Source organism: Protopterus annectens, chromosome 5.part0, assembly GCF_019279795.1.
Source record: "Protopterus annectens isolate FY-2018-M chromosome 5.part0, PAN1.0, whole genome shotgun sequence".
Classification (NCBI taxonomy): Eukaryota; Metazoa; Chordata; order Ceratodontiformes; family Protopteridae; genus Protopterus; species Protopterus annectens.
The window spans coordinates 1626125866-1626147593 of record NC_056735.1 but is presented as its reverse complement, the minus strand read 5'-3'; the positions used below and the strand labels follow the sequence as shown (position 1 = coordinate 1626147593).

Sequence of the window (21728 nt, the reverse complement as noted above, 5' to 3'; positions counted from 1 at the left end):
TTGCTTTTTCTTTCATTTGTTTGCTGTACATGTTAATACTAACTGGCTTCCCCCATTTGTATAATAATATATTGTCATGAAATGTATTTCGGCAAACACAAAGAACAAATAAGTGATAGCAACTTTTTTCAGTTAAGCATTGTTTTATTTTTTTCAGTAAATGTCTCAGAAAGCCCTTGTATGAATAGAAACTTGAGTCTTGGAGCAATTTTGTGCATGTCACCTTGTGATTTGTCACTGCAGGTCTGCAAGTATTTATGTAATGGACAATATAAACATAATTAAAGTTAATTGTTTTAGATAATAAACATGATTGTATTCTTCAGACATGTACAGAGTTAATTTTATACCATCTTAAATTGATTAATGATAAGTACTAGAGTTACAGAGACCTCATTGAAATGTTCTGTATGTAAACTAATTATAAGAACTTCATGCTACAGTGATAAACAGAATTCAGCTAATCGATAACTTTACTGCTACCCATAAATGCATTACTCAAACAGTTATTCAATGCCCTGAATAGAATGGACCCTAGTGTGCAGTAATGTAAAAAAGAATTGCATTTATTTAATTGTATTGTTGACTGGGATAGAGCACTCATCCCTGTAGATCATTTTCATGGTCAACCCAGAGAGATAAAAAAAATGACAAAAAAACACACAGCAGTTGCAATGTGTATATATATATATATATATATATATATATATATATCGTTGTTTATAGAACTTTAAGCAAGGTCAACATAATTCATCTGAATGCCTTTAATAAGTCATACGTATTTAAACCTCTCACCTACGTTTTAACCACTCGTAGATCAGACGTTTTATTCTGCAGCTTGTTTGAAAGTCATTTTCTTTAATTTAGTTACAGTTATGCAATTAACAGTTTTGATGCAGATGTGAAGCAGTTCTGCAGTACTGTAATGAAAGAGGCCACAAAGAAGACATCGGTTATGACTGTTCACACATAACATACAAATATTTCACAATTGGGCAATGGTGCCCTTCTACCAAAACAGTTACTTCCATAGTAAGTGCCCAGGTCGTTCTTAAACTAGTGTTTGCTGTAATATAATTTTGTATGCTGTTTCATGCATCAGTTACTCTCCCAGAGAAGTAATTAGTACATCTCTTATTCCTGTATAATCTCTTAGACAGTTTGTCTGATGATTCTCTACTACTCTTTGATAACCCAAGCATTTCAAGAGGTAGTTTTCTCTAAATGCCCTGTATAACTGAACAAGGTCTTCTCTTAAATATCTGTATGAGACACTGTACAAGTTCAAATATTTTAATCTTTCTTAATAACTTAAGTTTCACATCCATGGATGTCCTTGGCAAATTCTGCTGTACTCTTTCCAATTTACTCATGATAATTTTCTTACAAGGTTTCCATATTATTATTCCATAGCCTAATTTGTGTTTGATGCATCTTTATGTGCTGCATTAAATATTCACCCTTCAATCTGTAGTTCACAATTGTCTTATGCTTATTCTTTTGATGTATTAATCAGCATATTATTCTTCTGTATCCAAATAGTCAATTTAGTCACGTTATTGTACATACATGCCCAACTTGCAACAGATGCACTCGGTTTACTCATTTTTAAATCATCTGTATACAGATTATAAGATAACTCAGAAAAAAGAAAGCTCTAAAAGATACAGCCTAACCAAGTAGGGACCCAGGCCAGAGCCCTGTGGGACATCCTGATTGTAGACTAGAAGTTCACCTGTCTAATTGCCATGTTCTATTTGTAATCCATGTGGCTATCCATCTTATCAAGACTGCATCTATACCTGTTTGTTCTAATTTATAGATCCGTGTTTTGTTTATGACCCTATCAAAGGCTGACATGTCTGCGCAATGTTCATTTATAGCTAGTATTATATTCTAGAATGTCATGGTGTATATAGTTATAGATCTATTTCCAACATATACATTCTGATATATGGTTTCAAGATCCAAACTTTCCAGTTCTGAAAGTAATTTATCCAAAATAACTTTCTCCAATATTTTCACTAAGCAAGAAAGTAAACTTATGGGCCTGTATGTTTGTCCAATTCCTATACCATGGGTTTAACATGTGCGTGTCTCCCCATACTTAAATGACCTAGTGAATAACAGATGTAATGATACTGTAAGTTCATGTCAAATTCTTCTCAGGTCATTATTACTACTTCTGTCTCCTCCCTGTGCTTTGTTTTGGGTCCAGTTTGCATAGTTCTTTTTCATTATAATCTAATTAAGTTTCAGTGTCTGAAGTTACCTGAGTGTTACTTACACACTTTATCACCCCTCCCCCCTTTGTGATATTGTTCTGTTTTGCATACGATTTTGTAAATATGTCTACAATCTGTTGTGTCTGAGAATAAATTTTACAATCTGCACACAGTTTGTTAATTTGTATATCTTTACTCCTACCACCTTATATGTCAATAAAATGTATTTTTATTATGCTCAATATCTTGATATCAGTTTTCTTCAAATTTTTCTTCATCTTGTCTCACCCTTTATTTAATGTCTATTCAGTTTGTTTGTTTTTTTTTTTTCTTCAGTTTTCAAAGCTGTAGTTCAACCTTATTTCATTTTCTTATATTGATATCTCTTATTTAAGTATATTGTTCTTATGGAAATATATCTCCCTGGTCTTGAGTGCCTAGATCCTGATGTTAAACATTTTTTTTTAATTTTTTTGCAGTTTAACAATTTTCCGTTTCAAAATTTGCCACTTTCTTTCTGCAATCTTTCCTTGAATACATCACGCCAGTTAGTTTTACATAGCGACTCTTTTGCCTCCATATATTCTTTTAATAATCTTCCTATGCATTAGTTTAGATTGCAGTTTGGCAGAATTATCTAATAGTAGTTTAACCTTTATAACTCCATGACCACTGCAGATCAAAGGTGGTAAAACCTGAGATGATGGAATAATCATCTTTTTAGGAACATTTGTTTTTGTTGTGTTCCCATAATGTTGACAGTATTGTTTGTGAAACATTGTAAATGTCCAGTATGTTCTGTTCTCTAGTAAGTTTATCGTTTACAACAGTTGTTGCTGAACATGTGTTGTAAATAATTTCCTTACTAATGTTGTACTATCAGTATTATTTCAGTCTCTGTCTGGTAAATTTAAATCCACTGGTACTGTTATGGTACTGTTATTTTCTCTCCTTTTTTTAATGCAAGGAATGTATGAATTCCTGTAGGTCATACTCTTCAGCAATTGTAATCTCTTTCAAGGTTGTCTTTGTTGTCTGTTACACAGTCTGCCGTATTGGTGTTTTCATCCAACACGTAATAATCAGAGCTCTCATAACAATCTTTAATCCCTGTCATTACACGTCTACCTGATTGCTTGTTAGAATGTCTTTTTCAGTAAAACCTTTATACCCTGACAGTTTGTTCTTCAACCAAGTTTCACAAACAACATTAATCTTGAGTGAGTGGAGCAAAATTTCCAAACAAAAACCTTTTTATTAATGCTCCTAGTAGTAGCACAACTAAGACAGGTAGGTATGTGTGAACTGTTAAATTTTTGACCTAGCAAAAATCCTGACTTGTGTTAGTCAAATATGGCAATGTATCTGCTGCAAAAATTCTCTTCCCATGTCTTGGCAAGTGGACCCCATCTTACGTAAATATGTGTGCCTAAAACTAAGCTTGGATATTATATACATTTTCTCTTTTTAAAATGGCCCTTTTTTTTCCTTGTTGGTATTTACCTAAAAATTCTTTCCAGTCGTGCTGACTTGGCTAAACTTTATATGATTTTTGAAACATTTGTCCTAACAGTTGTATAAGCTGTGTTATCTAAGAGACCTGTAGGTTGCCCAGTAACAATGACTCCTTGAAGGTAAGATAATTCGAACGAACATGAAATAAAACAGCTTCATTCTGCCTTAAATTAAGGCCTTCTGAGGGCTTACTGACATAATGTATTTTTTCTTCTGGCAAGCATAACATTATTCACTGGTCATTATCCTCTTTGCAAATGTAAATATATGTTCCTCTAATAACTGGATCTCCAAGTACTAGTATATAATTTCTGACCAGATCTGAAGAATCTCCCATTTGTATTTCATTAATGTGTGCTGTTGTTTTACATTTATTTCAAAGTAATGATCTTCGTCGTAATTATTCTAATTAATTTTACTGTTTTAACTGCTTGTTTCACTCGCTAGCTGTCTTTGTGCTTCCACAGCGTGTCATGTTTGTTCTTATATTTTTCCAAGTTCAGTTTTGATTTCTTACTTTTATCATGTCCCTTTCATTTTTTCTACCTTCTGTGTTGGAAAAATTATGTAATTTTCCATAGTCTGAATGTTTTGTGATTACAAGGAAGGAGAGCATTGTTCAATATGTGTGTTACATAGCAGTGTCCTTTTTAGTATTTATTCAGTTTGCATTGTAGATGTTAATCAGTTTCTTTTTTTCTTCCTAGTTAGCTGTTGTGAACATCTCTCTTTCTCTTTTTATTTTTTTTCATACATGCTTCAAATCCTAGCACTGCTGAATACTTGCATCTTGAATTCTAAAGTTGTCACTATCAGTATCCTGTTTAGTACGAGTTTAGTTAGCTTTACTGGCAGAAGACACACATTTTCCTACATTTGTTCCATTGGCACATTACCTAACATAATTTATCTCATCAGTGCAGTCATTAATATATGTAACAACAGTTTTCCAAGCTGTTCCTATTGCACAAGTGCAATCCTAGTCAGTAAGTCTAGATTTTCTATTAATACCAGTAAATAACTCATATAACTTTTCATATGAGAGATATGAGTCTGCAATGTTATCAGGTGTTGCATCTGTATATATATATATATATATATATATATATATATATATATATATATATACACACACACACACACACACACACACACACACATATATATATATATATATATATATATATATATATATATATATATATATATATATATATATATATATATATATACACACACACACACATATACAGCACCTAGTACTCTGGGCAAGATACCTGTGCTTCAGGAAATCATTATTGGTATATTTACTTACAAAATTCATTCTCAGTTACAAATAATTAAAGCAAAGAATTTGAAAGAAAAAAATTGAAGTCAGTGACCACAGAATTAAAAAAAATTAAAACTATTAGTAATTTAAGTCAAATTGTGTTAAGAAGTCACACACACAATATGCAAATATATATTATATTAAGTACACTGAGCTAACCTTGTACAAGGGTAAGTAATTCGTAATGTACTCTTTTCTAACCACTGTTCCGTTTGTGCCAGTCAAATGAAAATGCTGCACTTCCCTTGTTTCACGCAGTAGCTTATGCTCAATATTGCTCACAGTCTCACCTCGTTATAACAGCAAAATCATCCTGCATGTGAGAGAAGCACTTTAACAACTGAAAATTTATTATGTTTAATAAAGTATGTATCCAGCCAGTGAATACTTACAAGGGAGAGAGAGAGAAAAATGTTAATCTAAAACAGAGCGAGTATATTTTTCATTATTCTGTCTCTGTCATCAGATGTTTATCCCACACTGCGAGGCCGCAAAAGTACCTCACAAAGAGGATCCTAGGCCTTAAACACTTGTCCTATATGGACAGATTCAAAAAACTCCCAACTATTCTCTGTCTCATATCGCCTACTTAGAGGTGATCTCTGCTTGACTTACAAAGCCATGTCTGACCCAGCTCTGTTAGAAATGCTACATCTAAAGAAATCCCAATCCCTCCGCACCACACGCTCCAGCGACCTCAACCTCATTACCACAGTAAACAGAACATGCTGGAGGGATAGGTTCATAACCCAGAGACTGCCCATGCTATAGAATAGACTTCCCATACATGTCAAGCAGAGCACCTCACTGGCCCTCTTCAAGAGAAATCTTGATGAGTGGATTGGAACTAGAAAATTCACCCCAGGGATCACTCCAGTGGCTCTACTCGACAGAGGCACTAGGAACTAAGGTTGGGTGGCACAATGCCAGGGTAATCCTATTGGCTAGGCTTGTAAAGACTTCAGGGCTATTAGCCTAGTACACACCTATGAACCTATGAACCTATGAACTACCTGCATGCCTGCATCATGAATGATTCACCACTCTGTGTCACTGATCATTTTAAATCAATCATTTTCACACTAACAGAGAATAGAGAATGAATTGCCACACATTACACACAAAAATTTAAAAATTCACACACATGCTGAATAAAAATGCATGAATAAAAAACAGAAATTAAGCATATCAAATTTAGAATAAAATATGTTTAAACACAGATGTAAAAGACGATCACAAGTGCAGCCAGTGAATCTGAAAATGTTGCTGCTTGCAAAATGGGCCAGAAGCTAAAATGTCTGCAATAAATAAAATTAAACTAAGCCACACAGCTAAATAATAAATCTAACAGATATTAATGTAAAACTACTGCATATGACAAGCAACATTTAAAAGGACTAAAATGTATCCCAGAATTACAGAATTACTGTAGAAATCTACTTACAAGACAGCTCATTCGTAAAAACATAAGTGACCTACATAAACTCTTGCAAATATGCTAAGCATCTTGTACTCTAGAATTCAAGGACTTATTTCATGACAGTAGCTTTACCACTCATTACAAAACTTATTAATTCTACAGTATATGATGGTTCATTTGTTGGACGGTGCAGTGGTGCAGAGGTTAATGTTGTCTCCTCAAAGCAAGAACTTCTCCAGTTCAATTCTCGGCTGGGGTGCCTTCTATGCAGAGTCTGCTTGTCCTCCCTGCCTTCATGTGGGTTTTCCTCCGGGTACTCCAGTTTTCCTCCCACACTCCAAAGACTTGTTTTCCCCGGGCCTTTGCTGAAAATAGGGTATGTCCTAGTCAGACTTTCCCGGTCAACAAATGTTAAAATAAAAAGATTTGGTGCATAGTAGACACATGCACATATTCCGTATATGTGGAATGTGTGGCTACTTAGTTGTAGGTTTGTAACTTCAGGTAAATTCCATTCTTTCCTAACACTGGCGCAGGTAGGCATCCCAGGATTATTTTACATAATAGGTTTGGAGAATGCAGTGTGTATTTGTATGACTTTCCTTTTACCCCTTACTAAGCTGATATCAAAGCAGGTCATGATATTTTTTTATTTACAGACAAATCTTAGATACTTGTAATCCATAAGACACAAATGGTATGCACACTACAAATACTGCTGTACATTAAGAGGTGTTATAAGGACAGGTGTCTTCAGCTACTGCGTTTAGTTGAATCTACACATTGATTTTAGCAGTATGTTTTATTGAATTTGCAGAACACACAATAAAAAGCAGAATGATTTTCCCTTAAAGTTGTTGTTAATGAACTTTGGAGTTTTTCAGCTGTATGGCATAGAGAGGTGATCAGCTAGTAACTCAGGTGCTGAAGGAGCCAATGCGGGATTATGGCAGAGAGTGGCTGATACCAACTCACCATTCTTATGTGTGAGAGAAGCATCTAGGCCCACTGTTGTACTGACAACCAGTACATCCAGAGATTGGGTGTATTGAATTTATGCAAGCAAAATTTAGGCCAATGTGGGGAAGCAGAGTTGAGCAGTTCATGATATAACCATAGAATAAGTTTAAGGAATTATGGTTCGCTACTTATGCCAAAGAAAAGGGCAATTGAGGAATTATGTTTCTGGACAGTATAATTCTGTGAACTAGATCACAAACTATATATTACTGTATAGACAAAGACATATGCCATGTGTTATCTTTGCTGTCTGTAAAATATGACCCATTCTTGTGGCAGAAGATGTCACTCTACATCTAAAAGTGGAGAAGGTTACTAAACTGATGAAATATTTAAAGGAAAAATCTGCACTGAGAAAAACAGAAACTCTCTGCACTACCACATTTTTAGTAGAGGTAACAGATGCACCTCATTTTTTTGCTGGCTGTTCTGGGGGGAGGGGTGTCCTGAACTTTTTATGGTTTAGTCTTTCCTGTTTGGGAGGGTCTTCATGTCTAAGAAAACATGTGGATACCAGCAGTGTCATGCCTCAGAACACCTCGGACATGGGTTATTTACCCAAGCATATGCAACCTTTTAGGCATTATTTCTTGCTGAATGCAGTCAAGAACTGTACTTTGTGTCTGCTCTATTACAGAGATTGTGGTATCTTCAGAAGGAGGCATTGCTTTTATGTTTACTACACTGCCATTTGTGACGAGGTGGGAATTGTTACCTCTTTCATTTGGGATGTCTGTAAAGCATTTTAGCAGTCACTTTCTAGACCCCAGAATGTGTGATGTATTAGATTTTTCCTTCTGTTTTCACTGTTAGTACTAATAAAATAATCTGACCACCACGACTGTTAGTCCACAAAATGTCTACAAGCTTTAATGTAAAAAAAGGTAAGTGCTTTCACAGTGTACCCACCGCTTCTTCAGATCTTATAAATACAATAAAATGGAGAACAAGTTATATAAAAAGGTTTAAAATCTAATACTCTCTACAGATGGTTACACAGTTCAGTGATGCAGCGGTTAACATTGTCGCTTCACAGCAGGAGGTTCTCCGGTTCGATTCTCGGCTGGGGTGCCTTCTGTACGTAGTCTGCATGTCTTTCCTGCGTTTGAGTTTCGCTGGGTGCTCCGGTTTCCTTCCACATCACAAAGACATGCATCTGGAACATTTCTCCCCAGGCCTCCACTGAAAATTGGCTCGTTCCAAGTCAGACTTTCCTAGAAAAAAATGTTAAATAAATAAAATAAATAAATAAATAGTCAACAAATCAAATGTAGAACTCAAACAATAATATTAACTGAGTGTTTATTGTATTTATATGGTCTGAAGAATAATGGGTACACCGTGAAAGGGCTTCCCTTTTTTTACATTATAGCTTGCGGAGTTTTTATGGGCTAACAGTTGTGGTGGTCGGGTCGTTATTAGAACACCAAACGGTCAAAATTTTGAGTGTTCTAATATCGAACCCTATGAATCGAAAATTTAAAACATCGAACATACAGAACAGCGAATTTTTCCTAGGGAAAAAATTTGCTGTTCCAAAACACATACACACAACACAAGCACACCAAACACACAGCAGTCCACAAACATACACCTAAACTCTTACACCTAACCCTACACTAAACTATACATACCCCACTAACTATCCACTTACCTTAACCCAAACCCTAACCCTAAGGTCCGTCACTATCGCACAGTCACCTCACCCGTGCCCAAACCCTAACTCACCTAACCCGCCCTAACCCTCACATCCACACAATCGCACACTTACCTGAACCCGACCCGTAACTTTCCACCACAGCGCTGAAAATACCGAAGCAACAGAAACGAACAACCAAATTCTTTCCCTAGGAAAAAATTCGTTTTTCTGTTTCTTTGATATTTTCAGGGTCGATATTAGAACACTCGAAATTTTGAACATTCGGTGTTCTACTATAGACCCGTGGTGGTCAGATTATTTTATTAGTGCTGTGAACTTCTGTATTTTCTGACTTCTGCCTGGTTGTGTGGATATTTTTTCATTTTAACTGTTAGTGCCAGATTGCAATATTTTCCTTTTTGGTTTCTTCTTGAGTAGTGCTGAAGCTTCATGCATGTTCTGTGGCATAATTCATTGGCAATAGTCCACATAGCCGTGTCCTATGTTTTTATGCATTTGATTCTAACATCATGATAAATCAGCCACAGTTATCTGTTTGCTTTGATGACTAAGTAAGCACACTAGAGTTAGTATACATTTTCATAAGCAAACTAGAAGCATTCACTCAAATCTAATTAAATGGACCGTGGTATAAATATGTTGGTCTGCAGCATATTTACCGATGCTTTAATTCAATAATTATACTTAAATTAGGTGATATGGTGATGTTTCTGTGATTAGACTTTAGGCTTTAAAACTTTGTTTGCAGTGACACAAAGACAATGCATCTTATTTTACAAATATTTACCAAAGAGCATATCTAGAACCCATGTTCTCCAGGAGGGGCTGGCACAGACAAACAACTGGTGTCAAAGTCACGGACTAAAACTAAATGCCAAGAAATGCATAATGGTATCCTTTGGGAAGTCATCCATCCCAGGTAACTATCATATTGACAACACACCCCTCAGAGTTGACCCATTAGTCAGGGACTTAGGGACACACAGATAGTAATCTAGCCTTTGATCATCGCGTGTCTGCAGTGGTGTGGAAATCATTCTATCTTGCACAACTTATAGACAAAGGTATGCCATCTAAATCCAAGGAGGTCATTGTTCCAATGTAGTTGGCATTCATTAGACCTATCATTGAGTACAATGCCCCCTTTGGTATGTACCTAACCAGGCATATCCAACAACTGGAACGATAACAGAGGTTCCTCACTAAAAGAATACAGGGCATAAGTAATATGTCCTATGCAGACCGCCTCAAGGCCCTATCCCTGTATTCTGTCTCCTACAGGCTTTTGAGGGGAGATCTATGCCTGGCATACAGGGCATTGTCAGACTCCACTCTGATGGACCTCATTCATACCAGAATTACCCATTCTAAAGACTTAAACTTTGCCTGTGATATAAATAGGACCTGCTAGAGATATGATTGTATCTCAGAGACTAACCCGTCTGTGGAACAGGCTCCCCATTCATGTGAAGCAGAGTTCCTCCCTAATCAAATTCAAGTGCAACTTGGACAATTAGATGGGAAACCAGAAATTCATCCCTAGTTTGCCACTTATGTCTCTGATGCAAACAGGTAACCTATAAATGGTTCATCTCCCAAGCCCATGCTTATACTTATCAAGGGTATCAGAACTAGTCAGAGATTTGGGATGCATGGCTAGGCTTAAAAAGGCCCTTGTGGTCGTTAGCCTAGTAAATACCTATGAACCTATGTCTTCTGTGTTTTATACTGTTTGGCATTTTTTTCTTTCTAGTAAATTGGTACAAACTCCTTCGAAACTCATATTTGCAGTTCCAGAATGTAAGATAACTTCCCCTTCCATTTTTCAGCAGTGTTTCTCATAATGGAAGTGGTTGCCTAGCCTTCTTTTTTTACCCTTCATCATGTGAACGTTTCTTCTGTTCTTCTGTCTTCCAGAGGCAGCTCTTTTTGTTGAACTGATTGTGTTTTTTTTTCTTATAGTATACTTTTTGTTAGTTGCCCACCACTGAGGTTGACCTTTGTGTGTTGCCCAGAGATTTATCAGTGATGGGTAGCATTATAAATCCAAGCCAACCTTTCCTTTGCATTTCTTGCATAAGTAAAATGTCTGTTTTAATTTAGACCCTGTCATAATACGTTTGTTGTGTTTCATATTTTTATCACCCCATTTACATTCTGGGATGTGCTTTATATGCTTTGTGCAGTCCCCCCCCCCTTATGCAGTCTAGTGCTGCACCATCACCTGGGAGTGTAATTAATTCCCTTGAAGTGGTCCAGCTGCCTTTACATAAAAGATCCAACAAAGTTCATGTTGCCTACAGTGGAAGTCTGGAATTGTCTGCCTAGTTACTGTTTTCCATAGTGAATCACACAAGGATGTGGATGGTCATCTCTGAGCTTACTTGAATGATAAATGTAGTAAACAAGTGAACAGGTGACATTTTGATGTCCTTTTGTACCCCACGCTCCCCTTTCTTAGGGCAGGAGAGCTCATTCTCCTTTTCTGATGTAACTGCTGTTTTCTTAGTCTTGGGTCATCACAGTTTTACATAATTTCACTTCCTCTGTATCACTAGGTTTACTGTTGTCATAAATGTAACATTAGTTATTTTTACAGAAAGTTAGTGTTTTTGTCCTTTATATTTTCCACCCTGAGTCTTATCCAGTACCTTCTACCATGTTTAACCCTTCTTACACCGGTGGTGAAACCCTAAATCTGTAGCCTTTATTCATTACTTCTCATCAGTCATGCTGTCCCTCATTTTGTTCCATAACAGAACTTGGGATTCTCATGTCCTAGGTATAGGACTATTGTCTTTTACTTTTTAGTCCTAAACTTCTGCCTTCCACCAGGCTCACTTTGACTAGGTGGCGTGTTGTGTGCATGCTGCTGTATGCATGGCGTCCAAGGATGTCGCTGTGGCCAGCATGTGACCAGCAATAACTAAATCTTCAGTCTCTGCCAGAGTTCAGTTTTGCTGTTGTGACATGTCCTCATACATTCCTCTCTGATAGGTGAACTGACATTTGGCTGCTGCATTTCACATCACTGTATGGTGAAGTTAATCACAAAGCAGAACTCTGTGATGTTAGGCCAGCATTTAAAAATATTTGATAGCTCTGTTACTGCTACTGTGGAAAGTTTTCTTTGCACGTGGCTTTGTGTAGTTTTGAAATTGAGTGTACAACACTGATTTCCAAATCACAACAAAACTGTTATGTTAGGACCAGAATCTTCTTTTCTATCATTAGTTTGGATTTATTAATGTCATGTTTCTTTCTGTTCTAGTGAGAATAACTGGCTGTCATCTGCAAAACAGTTTGAAAATTCTTATAACTAGTAAGCTTTCTTTTAACTGCCAAGTCTTTAATTCTCAAAGATGCTTTCAAGTTCCATAAAAATATATAGAGGTGTGTTTGTGTGTATCCCTCTCAAAAGGTGTCATTGTGTAGTTAAACGCTTTAAAATTAAATTGCCTAATGTTTGTGCTTGTCTCTTGAAATTATGCCTGGCCTCATCCAATATACCCAGAACGTTTTCTTGAGTTTCATTGTTTTGCTGTTAATTTCATCTGAAGGCACAGACTGTGAGTGCTAGTGTGGTTCTTTACAATCCACATGCATCTTAGGTCTGATACTGCCAGGATGCATTCAACACTGAAACCTGGCACCTAAGCTCCTTTGAGGTTATGTCTATTCACTTTAGCTTAAAGTTGAGAAAGGGTGGGCTGTCAGAAAAGAGACTAATTTACTAAGTTTATGCAGAGCTTGAATGTGGGTTACTGTGTCAGCTGTGATGCACTAGAGCTTTCTGTATAGTAGTGATAACAGCGTGTTTCACGTAAGAGCTCGCGTTTCGTTTTCACTCTTTCTGTTGGTGTCAGAATAAATCGTGTATGCTGTGTGTTAATGATTAGGCTTCTGACACTTTAAAAGCACTGTAATTACATTCATTCTGGTGACATTCTTTATTTATTCCATCGAATGTTCTGATAGTTGTCTGTCCCCTCTGATAATCTCAGGGGACATTGTCTGTTCTAGCCTATCAGGTACCAAACCTCACCTTCAGTGTTGGCCCAGATTCAGGGTTTGTGTTTGCTTTACAGAGAAGGGTACTAAATATGTGGTGCTTCATTTACTTAACACATTGGAGGGTGTGTAAGAGAAAGACACACAGCAGGCAATAGTGTACCACATGCTAGTTCCTCTCTACAGAACAAGGCTTCACATGTATTTTCATGGATATTTAATGTATTGTTGTACTTTTTTTTTTAATACAGAAACTGATGATTAAATTGAGATGCTGTATTAGAAGTTTAATTAGGAGAGCTTTTGTGGACCTCATGTCATTCTTAGCCCCCTTCTTCATTCTGTTTTGTTAAGACCATTATAAGAACATCATCTGTGCTGCAGTACACAGGAGACTACATTGTGCTTTGAAGATGTGAATTCTGATCAGTTATGCCTTAAAAGACTGAAAAATGTTTTGACTTGAAGTTAGGGGCATCATGGTACATGGATATAAAGATCAGGTATCTTAGCTCAGATAACACTACTGTGATTCATACTAAATTTCATCTTTCTGTCAGGTTAAGTATCAGGAAACTCAGTACAGAAGATGTACAAGTCTTAAGTTCATGCTTGGGGTCTCATAATGTGATGGCTAATACTGACTGACAGAACAGTGATAAAAAAGCAGTTTCTGTTTGTAGTCTTGCATGCAGTTTGACCTTGGTGTCTTATCGAGGTGAAATGATAAAAGAATGCCTCATTCATTTGTGCAGCTGCCTCTGTGTACTGACGTGAACTCAGGAATGTGAAGGAAAAATTGTCTTAAATAGCATCTAGTATGTAATGTACAATCTTCTTATTGTTTTTAGGAAAAAGACATTGCATTGAGTACTATCCACCAGAACAGTACTGACAGCGATATGTGGGTTCATGACTGTCTCACCCCATCTTGGGTCAGTCTGCCAAATGACCAGCCTATATTGGCCGTAATCCATCCGGATGACACTGCAAGGGATGTCCTGCAAATTGTCTGCAAGGTAATCTGACAGAGCTCGCTTTTCAGCATGCATGCTGTTTAATGTTTTAATTAAAGTGGCAGTGAACAAAGTAGGAAGAAGAGAACTAATGGCGAAGTTGTGCAGTAAGAATGTTTTAAAATCTGTCTTTAGTGATGTATGCAGCATATGTGCCTGAAGTTGATTTACAAGAGCACTTTAGAAATACAGGGAACTGAAAAGCCCGTACTGTGTTGCTCTATTTATAGTATGGAAGGACTAAATAGTGATCAAACGTGGTACAAAACAAATACGTGCTTTATGCTAGTGAGATAAAACATCAGTTATATAAGGAACGTCTTAACAGATTAAATCATTAAATCAATACATAGTGCACAGTGGCAGTTATCACAGATGACTAAAGCTCTGAGCTGTTAAATGAGCTGCTCCCTGTTCCAAGGGTACAGGGTTTGATTCCTTCCACCTTTGTTTGCCGTCTGTGTGATTCAGCAAGTCACTTAATCAGACAGTGCTCCCAAGACATCCTGACAAAAGGTGCTCTTTATCTAGTGGGCTTACCTGGTCAAGAAACAGATAAAAAAAAAAAAGATAATATTAATTTGGGGCCATTACTGTGTATGGTTTTACAGAATGTATAATTCAATAAAGTTGATTTTCTACTCGGTTCTTCTTACATGATATGAATTAAGAAACCTAAATGGCATTTCACTTCTCCTCTGATCTCATGCCTTTAATGTTCTTTCCTTCTAAGTAGACAAATATGGCAGTATTGCATTTTTACTCATCCTAAAAAAATAAATAAATAAAAAAATAAAAAAAAGTTGTGTGTATTTTTACACAGTGGAAGTACATTTTCATTATGTATTCTTAACTACTGTTTTTCATCTAACTCAGATGTCCATTCCTTCAATATTTCTTTCACCAAGTAATGGTTTACTATGATCAGAAATGTAGATGTTCTTCGTGTTTCACTGTTACAGTCATTACATTTGGTTTATCTGCTTGCAGTAGCCCTCAGTCGGCCTGATTAACAAAGTCTTGTGTCCTACGTCGGTTGCTGTCTCTTCTTCCGTATTGTCAGGGGTATAAAACATGCAGCCGATGTCATTACATCAGTCTTTCTTGCCGTACAGTGCCTGAAGCAGAAGCAGTTAGCAAGTGCTGGTTGGCCGACTCCTGAAAGTTTTGTTTTTGAGTTTCAGAACCGAAGTCTTAAACTAAAAGCTAAGTACCCCGTTGGGGAAACTTTTTCTTGCTCTAAACCGATGTCAGTAAAAGTAAATAATTGCATTTCTTGTGGAAAGCAAATACCTCATAAAGATTTTCATTTGTATTGTATTCTTTACCTAGGCCTTTACCACGACGTACCTCGCTGTCAGTTTTGTGCCTTATTTAAACTACAAACTAGCCGTCATCAGTATATTTGTGCTTCTAACTTTTTTGGTGCTCAGTTCAATTATCGTGATATGTCTTCTGTAAGCCATCCGACTACCGACATTTTGAAAAAACGCAAAGCTAAAGACAGAGACAGGCCGCCCAGTTCGCCGGTACTCAGTGAGGCGCTTTCGCAGCTCCTGATACCCGCTACTTCACATTCACAGGTCTCTACTGAGACCCATTCAGAGTCCGATATGTCGCAAGATACTTCAACTGCGGAACCTGTGGATGTCTCTACCTTGGATGGGTCCGGAGCCGCTGTGCAGGCACCGGCTTCTGACGGTGTATTCAGGCCTACTGACTTGCACATTAAACCAATGCCTTCTTCTTCTTCAAGGCCTAAAACTCGAACCATGCCTAGAAAACTGACGCCTAGACCGCATGGTCAGGCCTCTATGCCTAAAAAACAAATGATAAGAATGACTGAAGACCTCATTACTTTAATCAGGGGAAGCCAACCTTCACCCTCTATGAGACATAGGACTGAGTTTGCTTATGATACTTCTGACCAGGGTTCTGAAATTTCTGTTACCTCTGATGACCAGGATTTACCCTTATCTACCTATGAGCATTCTGATGCTGAGGACTCTATTCCCTCTAGCCATGGCATTGTGGAACACAGTCTTGAGCTACCAATTACATCTACCAGCTCAATTCCTGCCAGGAAAACTAAATACACTGGCAGACAGACTTAGCAGAAACCTCATGGTCCCACACGAGTGGAAACTGGAACCAAGGATTTTCAGCATGTTAACAAGCAAATGGGGGAGCCCAGATATAGACCTGTTTGCCTCCCCCCAGAACTATCAATTGAAAAAATTTTGTGCACGGACTCCCCACAGACAAGCTTGGAAAGTGGATGCTCTGTCCTTCAGCTGGAAAAACCTATCAGTTTATGCCTTTCCTCCACTGCCTCTGCTCTCCAAAGTACTACTAAAAATCAAACAAGACAAACCAAGAATGATTTTGATTGCACCAGCCTGGCCATGCCAACACTGGTAACCCCTCCTGCGCAGTGCGTCACTGTTGGGCACATGGCACCTGCCTCAGACTCCTACCCTGCTGTCTCAGCAGGAGAACCATATTCTGCACCCTCAGCTTCAAACCCTGAACCTTGCAGCCTGGCTAATTACCTAATCTCTTCTTTACCATCCCTCAGTAAATCAGTGATGGATGTCATTTAGAGGCAAGGAGGCCTAGTACTAGAAAATCTTATGCTGAAAAATGGAAAAGATTCTGTGCCTGGAACCAATCTCAAGGGATGAGCACATCAGTGCCCAATTTACTTCAGATTTTACAATACTTAACTGAGATGCTTCACAAGGGCCTGTCTTTTTCCTCAATAAAAATTCATGCCTCAGCCATTTCAGCTCATTATAACACAGAACCTCCCCTCTTCTCTCTTCCACTGCTCAAGCAGTTCCTCAGAGGGGCCAAAAATTTAAGACCACCCAGGAGAGCTCCAACTCCAGCCTGGGACCTTAACTTTGTATTGGAGAAACTCACCCTTCCTCCTTTCGAGCCAGCTGCTACTGCATATTTAAAATTCCTTTCTTGGAAAACAGCTTCCCTTTTAGCCATCACTCCAGCAAGAAGGGTATCTGAATTACAGGCTCTTATGGCAGTGGAGCCTTTCATCATCTTTCATGTGGACAGGGTGTCCCTCAGGACCAATCCCTCTTTCATGCCAAAGGTGGTAGCCAGTGTGGCCTTTAATCAGGCCATTCATTTGCCTGCCTTCTTTCCTAATCCACAGAACAAAGGGGAACGGATACTGCACTCCTTAGATGTGCACAGACAACTTAGATTCTACTTGGACAGGTCTAAACCTCAAAGGAAATCTGAACAACTGCTGGTGGCATTTGCTGCAGGGACAGGGGGGAAGGCTATTTCAAAGCGAACCATCTCCAAATGGATAGGCCATTGAATTAATTTCTTCTATAAGCACCATGGAAAACCTTTCCCACAGGGGATCAGACCCCACTCAACCAGGGCTGCATCTACCTCTACAGCCTTTCTCAGAGGCGTACCTACCAGGAACATCCTAGAAGCTGCTACCTGGAGTTCTGTACATACTTTCTCCAAGCATTACAATTTGCCAATTTCTCTAAATCCAGAGCTGGCTTTGCCACTGCAGTTTTGCAGGGCCTTATAGCTGGCCCTAATGCTATTTAAGTTCCTCCTCCCATCCTTAGCTTTGGGAATCTACCCAAATGTAATGACTGCAACAGTGAAACATGAAGAACATAGTACAGTTGTGTACACTTACCATAAATGTAGATGTTCGAGTGTATTCACTGTTGCAGTCCTGGTTACTCTCCCTCCAGCCCCCTGACTTCTTTGGGCTATACCTCTTCTCTTCTTTTCAATGCTTAAAAGCTTTTTGGTGTACTTGCTTTTTTGTTTGTTGTATAACCTTGTATATTTATAGATTTAATTGCTTACCATTAGGGTGCACCTGACATCTGGGGCAAGAAAAACTGATGTAATGACATCATGGAAGAAGAGACAGCAACCGATGTAGGACCTAAGACTTTGTTAATCAGGCCGACTGAGGGCTACTGCAAGCAGATAACCCAAATGTAATGACTGCAACAGTGAATATACTCGAACATGTACATTTATGGTAAGTATACACAACTGTATTTTCTGTTGACATATCAAAGTTCAAATACCTAAAGCCTTGAGAGATCACATACTCAAAACATCTACACTCCCAAAGTTGCAAAATAATTTTTTTTGTAGTTAGGACTTGCAGATGGGCTTTCCTATGTCCCACACCCTGTTTCTCTAAATATACCTACTCCAAGGTTGCTGAGAGAAGGTGAAAAACAAAGATAAAATGTGCCTTTTTTCGCTTCTTTGATTCTTTATTTTAGACAGAGTGTGTGTGACCTGGACAGCCATGCTCTAGAGAAGCTTTGACTACATTAAGCTTGAAACCTTTCTGTTTTGATAGTCTGAGAATATGTGTTGTCAGTAGGTTTCCTATGAAGTCCATTGTAGCAGCAGTGCAGTATTTGTTTTTCCACTCTGTTAGATACCAGGCAGTACTTTTTTAAATTCTGTTAGATACCAGGCAGTACTTTTTTAAATTATGTTGGATACCAGGCAGTACTTTTTTAAATTCTGTCTGATACCAAGCAGTACTTTTTTTTTCATTCCTGTTTTATACCAGGCAGTACTTTTTTAAATTCTGTTTGATACCAGGCAGTACTTTTTTTATTCTGTTTGATACCAAGCAGTGCTTTTACTTAATTCTGTTAGATACCAGGCAATATTTTTTTTATTCTGTTGGATACTAGGCAGTGCTTTTTTTAACTTTCAGGGTCATCCCAAAGTCACTTCTCCCTTCTACCATCACCAAGGATAATGCTTGTAGGGTACTGTCAATGACCAAAAACACTTCTTATACAGGTCCCAACAGTGTAATGGACAGCGAAATAAACACCGTCAAACATGCACTCGCCTATGCTATGTACCTGAATCCTAGGGTACTGTGGTAGTGGTGCCCCTCCACAAAGGTGAACCCAGTAAGGACCCTGGAAACTACAGACCCTTTAGCCCTATGAGCCTTGATAGTAAACGTATGGAGTGCACCATTGCCAACCTCTTAAATCACATCAAAAATCTGAATAGGCATGACCAACAGCATTTTGAATATTTAAAGGGTAGATCATGCCTGACAAATCTTGTAAGTGTCTTTGAAAAAAACACATAGGTGGTGGACAATGAGCACATTGTCCATACTGCTTGTCTTGATTTAGCCAAGGCATTTAACACCGTAACAAATGTTGGAATCATAAATAAGCTTATGTACTAAATGACTAAACGCTTATCCCTGAGGAGTAAGGTGTAAAGCAAACTGAATTAAGGACAGAATGCATCTCGTCAAAGCTGGTGGCACCTCCCCAGTCAGAGCGAATGTAACTAGTGGTATCCCTCAGGATCTGTGTTGGGCCTGCTCCTGTTTGAAATTTATTTCTTTAACCTCAAGACTGATCACAGTGATTTCTGGTGAAACAAATTTGATGACTGCAAGCTGGGTGTAGTTGTCAAATCAACCCAAGATATTTATATCCTTCAAAATGAATTAACATGAGTCATTTTCACCTCTTTCAGGAAACAGCAAACTGCTACAACCTACTGCATTGATAATATCTATTGATAATACCCTGCTGTCAGTCAAGTCAATGATTAGAGACTGGGCCACCTGAATTGATAGCACACAAGGAAGCAATAGCGTAGCGGTAGAGATGTTGGCTGAAGAGCAGGCATTCATGGTTCGAGCCCCTAGACAGGGGTCCAGGAAAGTAAATAATGTGGGAAGAAATAGCCAGGGAATTGTTATGGCTAGGCTTGTATAGGCCCTAGGGCTGATAGCCTAGTACCAACCTATGAACTTTCCTTTGATCACTATGTGGCAACTCCAGTTGGGAAATCCTATATCTTGCAAATGATTGCCAAAGGCATCTCTTCTAAAACCAGTGAAGTCACTCTTCCCCTATATTCTGGCAGATCCATTATTGCATGTAATGCATCCTTTGGTGTGTGTTTTATTGGATGTTTCAAAAAAAAAATGAAAAATTCCAGAAGTTCCTGACAAAAACCATCTCTGACAGCAAGATCTAGCTACCAGTGGGCCACATCAGTGGTGTAGAATAAAGCCCTGACTATGGCCCAGGCAACCCAGGTTCGGGGAGTGGCTTGAATGACTGACAGAGCAGCAGGGATGAATGGATGTACCTGGGTGGGAAGGAGCTCATCAATGATACTTAGTAAGGGAAGGCATAGTCCGAACAGGGGAGTTGCCCTCGGACATGGTAGATGAGCATGGGGTGGTGAGGAAAAGGAATGGGTAGATCATGTAAAAGATCACCCCAAACAGAAGCACAGACGGCTGAGCTCCCAGGGCACCCTTAGGTTCCACAACCAGCCCCAAGCAATACTGGTGCAGTCCGAGCGTAGGAGGATAGCTGGTAGACCCAGCATGGACATGGGACAGTGTGGACTTGGGTCGGTAGCATGAGGTCCCAGGGGACTAAAAAAAATTACCATGAGAGACTGGGAATCATGGGTCCTGTACTCAGTGTTAAATATCTTCCTGAGTTTGGATCTCTGCCACGCTTACTGTGCTCTCTGGGATCCTGCTATCCTTGACCTCTTTTTTTATTTGAGAAGTTAGATGATACAGTTAACACTAGAACAAGCGATCTCAGTCCACATCAGAAAGTAAAATGGAGGAATAGGTTTATCACCTAGTGTTGTCTTCTGATTCGGAATAGGTTCCTATGACAGGTCAAGCAGTACAGTTCCCTGTCAACCTTCAAAGATAGCAGGACAACTGGATGGGGTACCCTAAATTTATTCTGATACTTTTGCCTTCCTTGGAAGGGGGTGATTATTCGCAAGTGCACATGGCCTCTGGTCAGTTTGCCTTGTATATCCTGTGATCCTAATTTTGACTTGCAGAAACATTGATACACACAGCATCAGTATCTACACACCAAAAGTATCTAACTTCAAAAATAAAAAAAATATCAAACCTGTATCACTTGAGAAAGTAAAACAATAACTTTTTTTCTGATTGGCTTGTTTGTTTGTGTCTTTCGGCTTTTCCCAGTTAGTGGAACTCCGGTCTGCTAATGATTGGCAGTTGATTTTTACGTACCAGCTTGCCTGCCCTGACCACAACCTTCAACGAAGGTACGCCCATTCACGCATCTGATTGGTATAATAGAAAAAAAAAAGAAAACTTAATAAGTACCTTTAGACATAGTTTGAATAGTTAGGGACTGCCTAACTGCTGCATAAGGCTGACTCACACTTAACATAAGCATACACATGGAATGAAAATCTTTTGGTATAGCCAAAAACGTCAGCATTAGCAACAAAAAATAGATTCACTCCAGCAAATGTCACACATCACAGAGAAAGTTGGCTACCAGCTTGATCAAAAAGTTCACTTAGTAAAAGTGGATTCAACAGTGAACTGCAACCATATATAGATATATACGGATGGATGTTTGTGTATGTATAAATGAGATATCTCTAAAAGATATCCACCTTTCATTGTGCTGCAAATCTTTATAAAAATTCAGTGAGAACACCT

The 21728-nt window shown here is 38.3% G+C and overlaps 1 protein-coding gene across 4 annotated transcripts in view; it reads left to right on the top strand.

Moving 5' to 3' along the window:
- TIAM1 (TIAM Rac1 associated GEF 1) overlaps positions 1-21728 on the top strand; it is a 2502716-nt gene that overhangs the window by 887645 nt on the left and 1593343 nt on the right. For all 4 annotated transcript variants that reach the window (XM_044071404.1, XM_044071407.1, XM_044071408.1 and 1 more), the window contains one exon: positions 14033-14200. In XM_044071404.1, coding sequence (XP_043927339.1) covers positions 14033-14200 — 168 coding nt within the window. The remainder of the gene's footprint in view (positions 1-14032; positions 14201-21728) is intronic.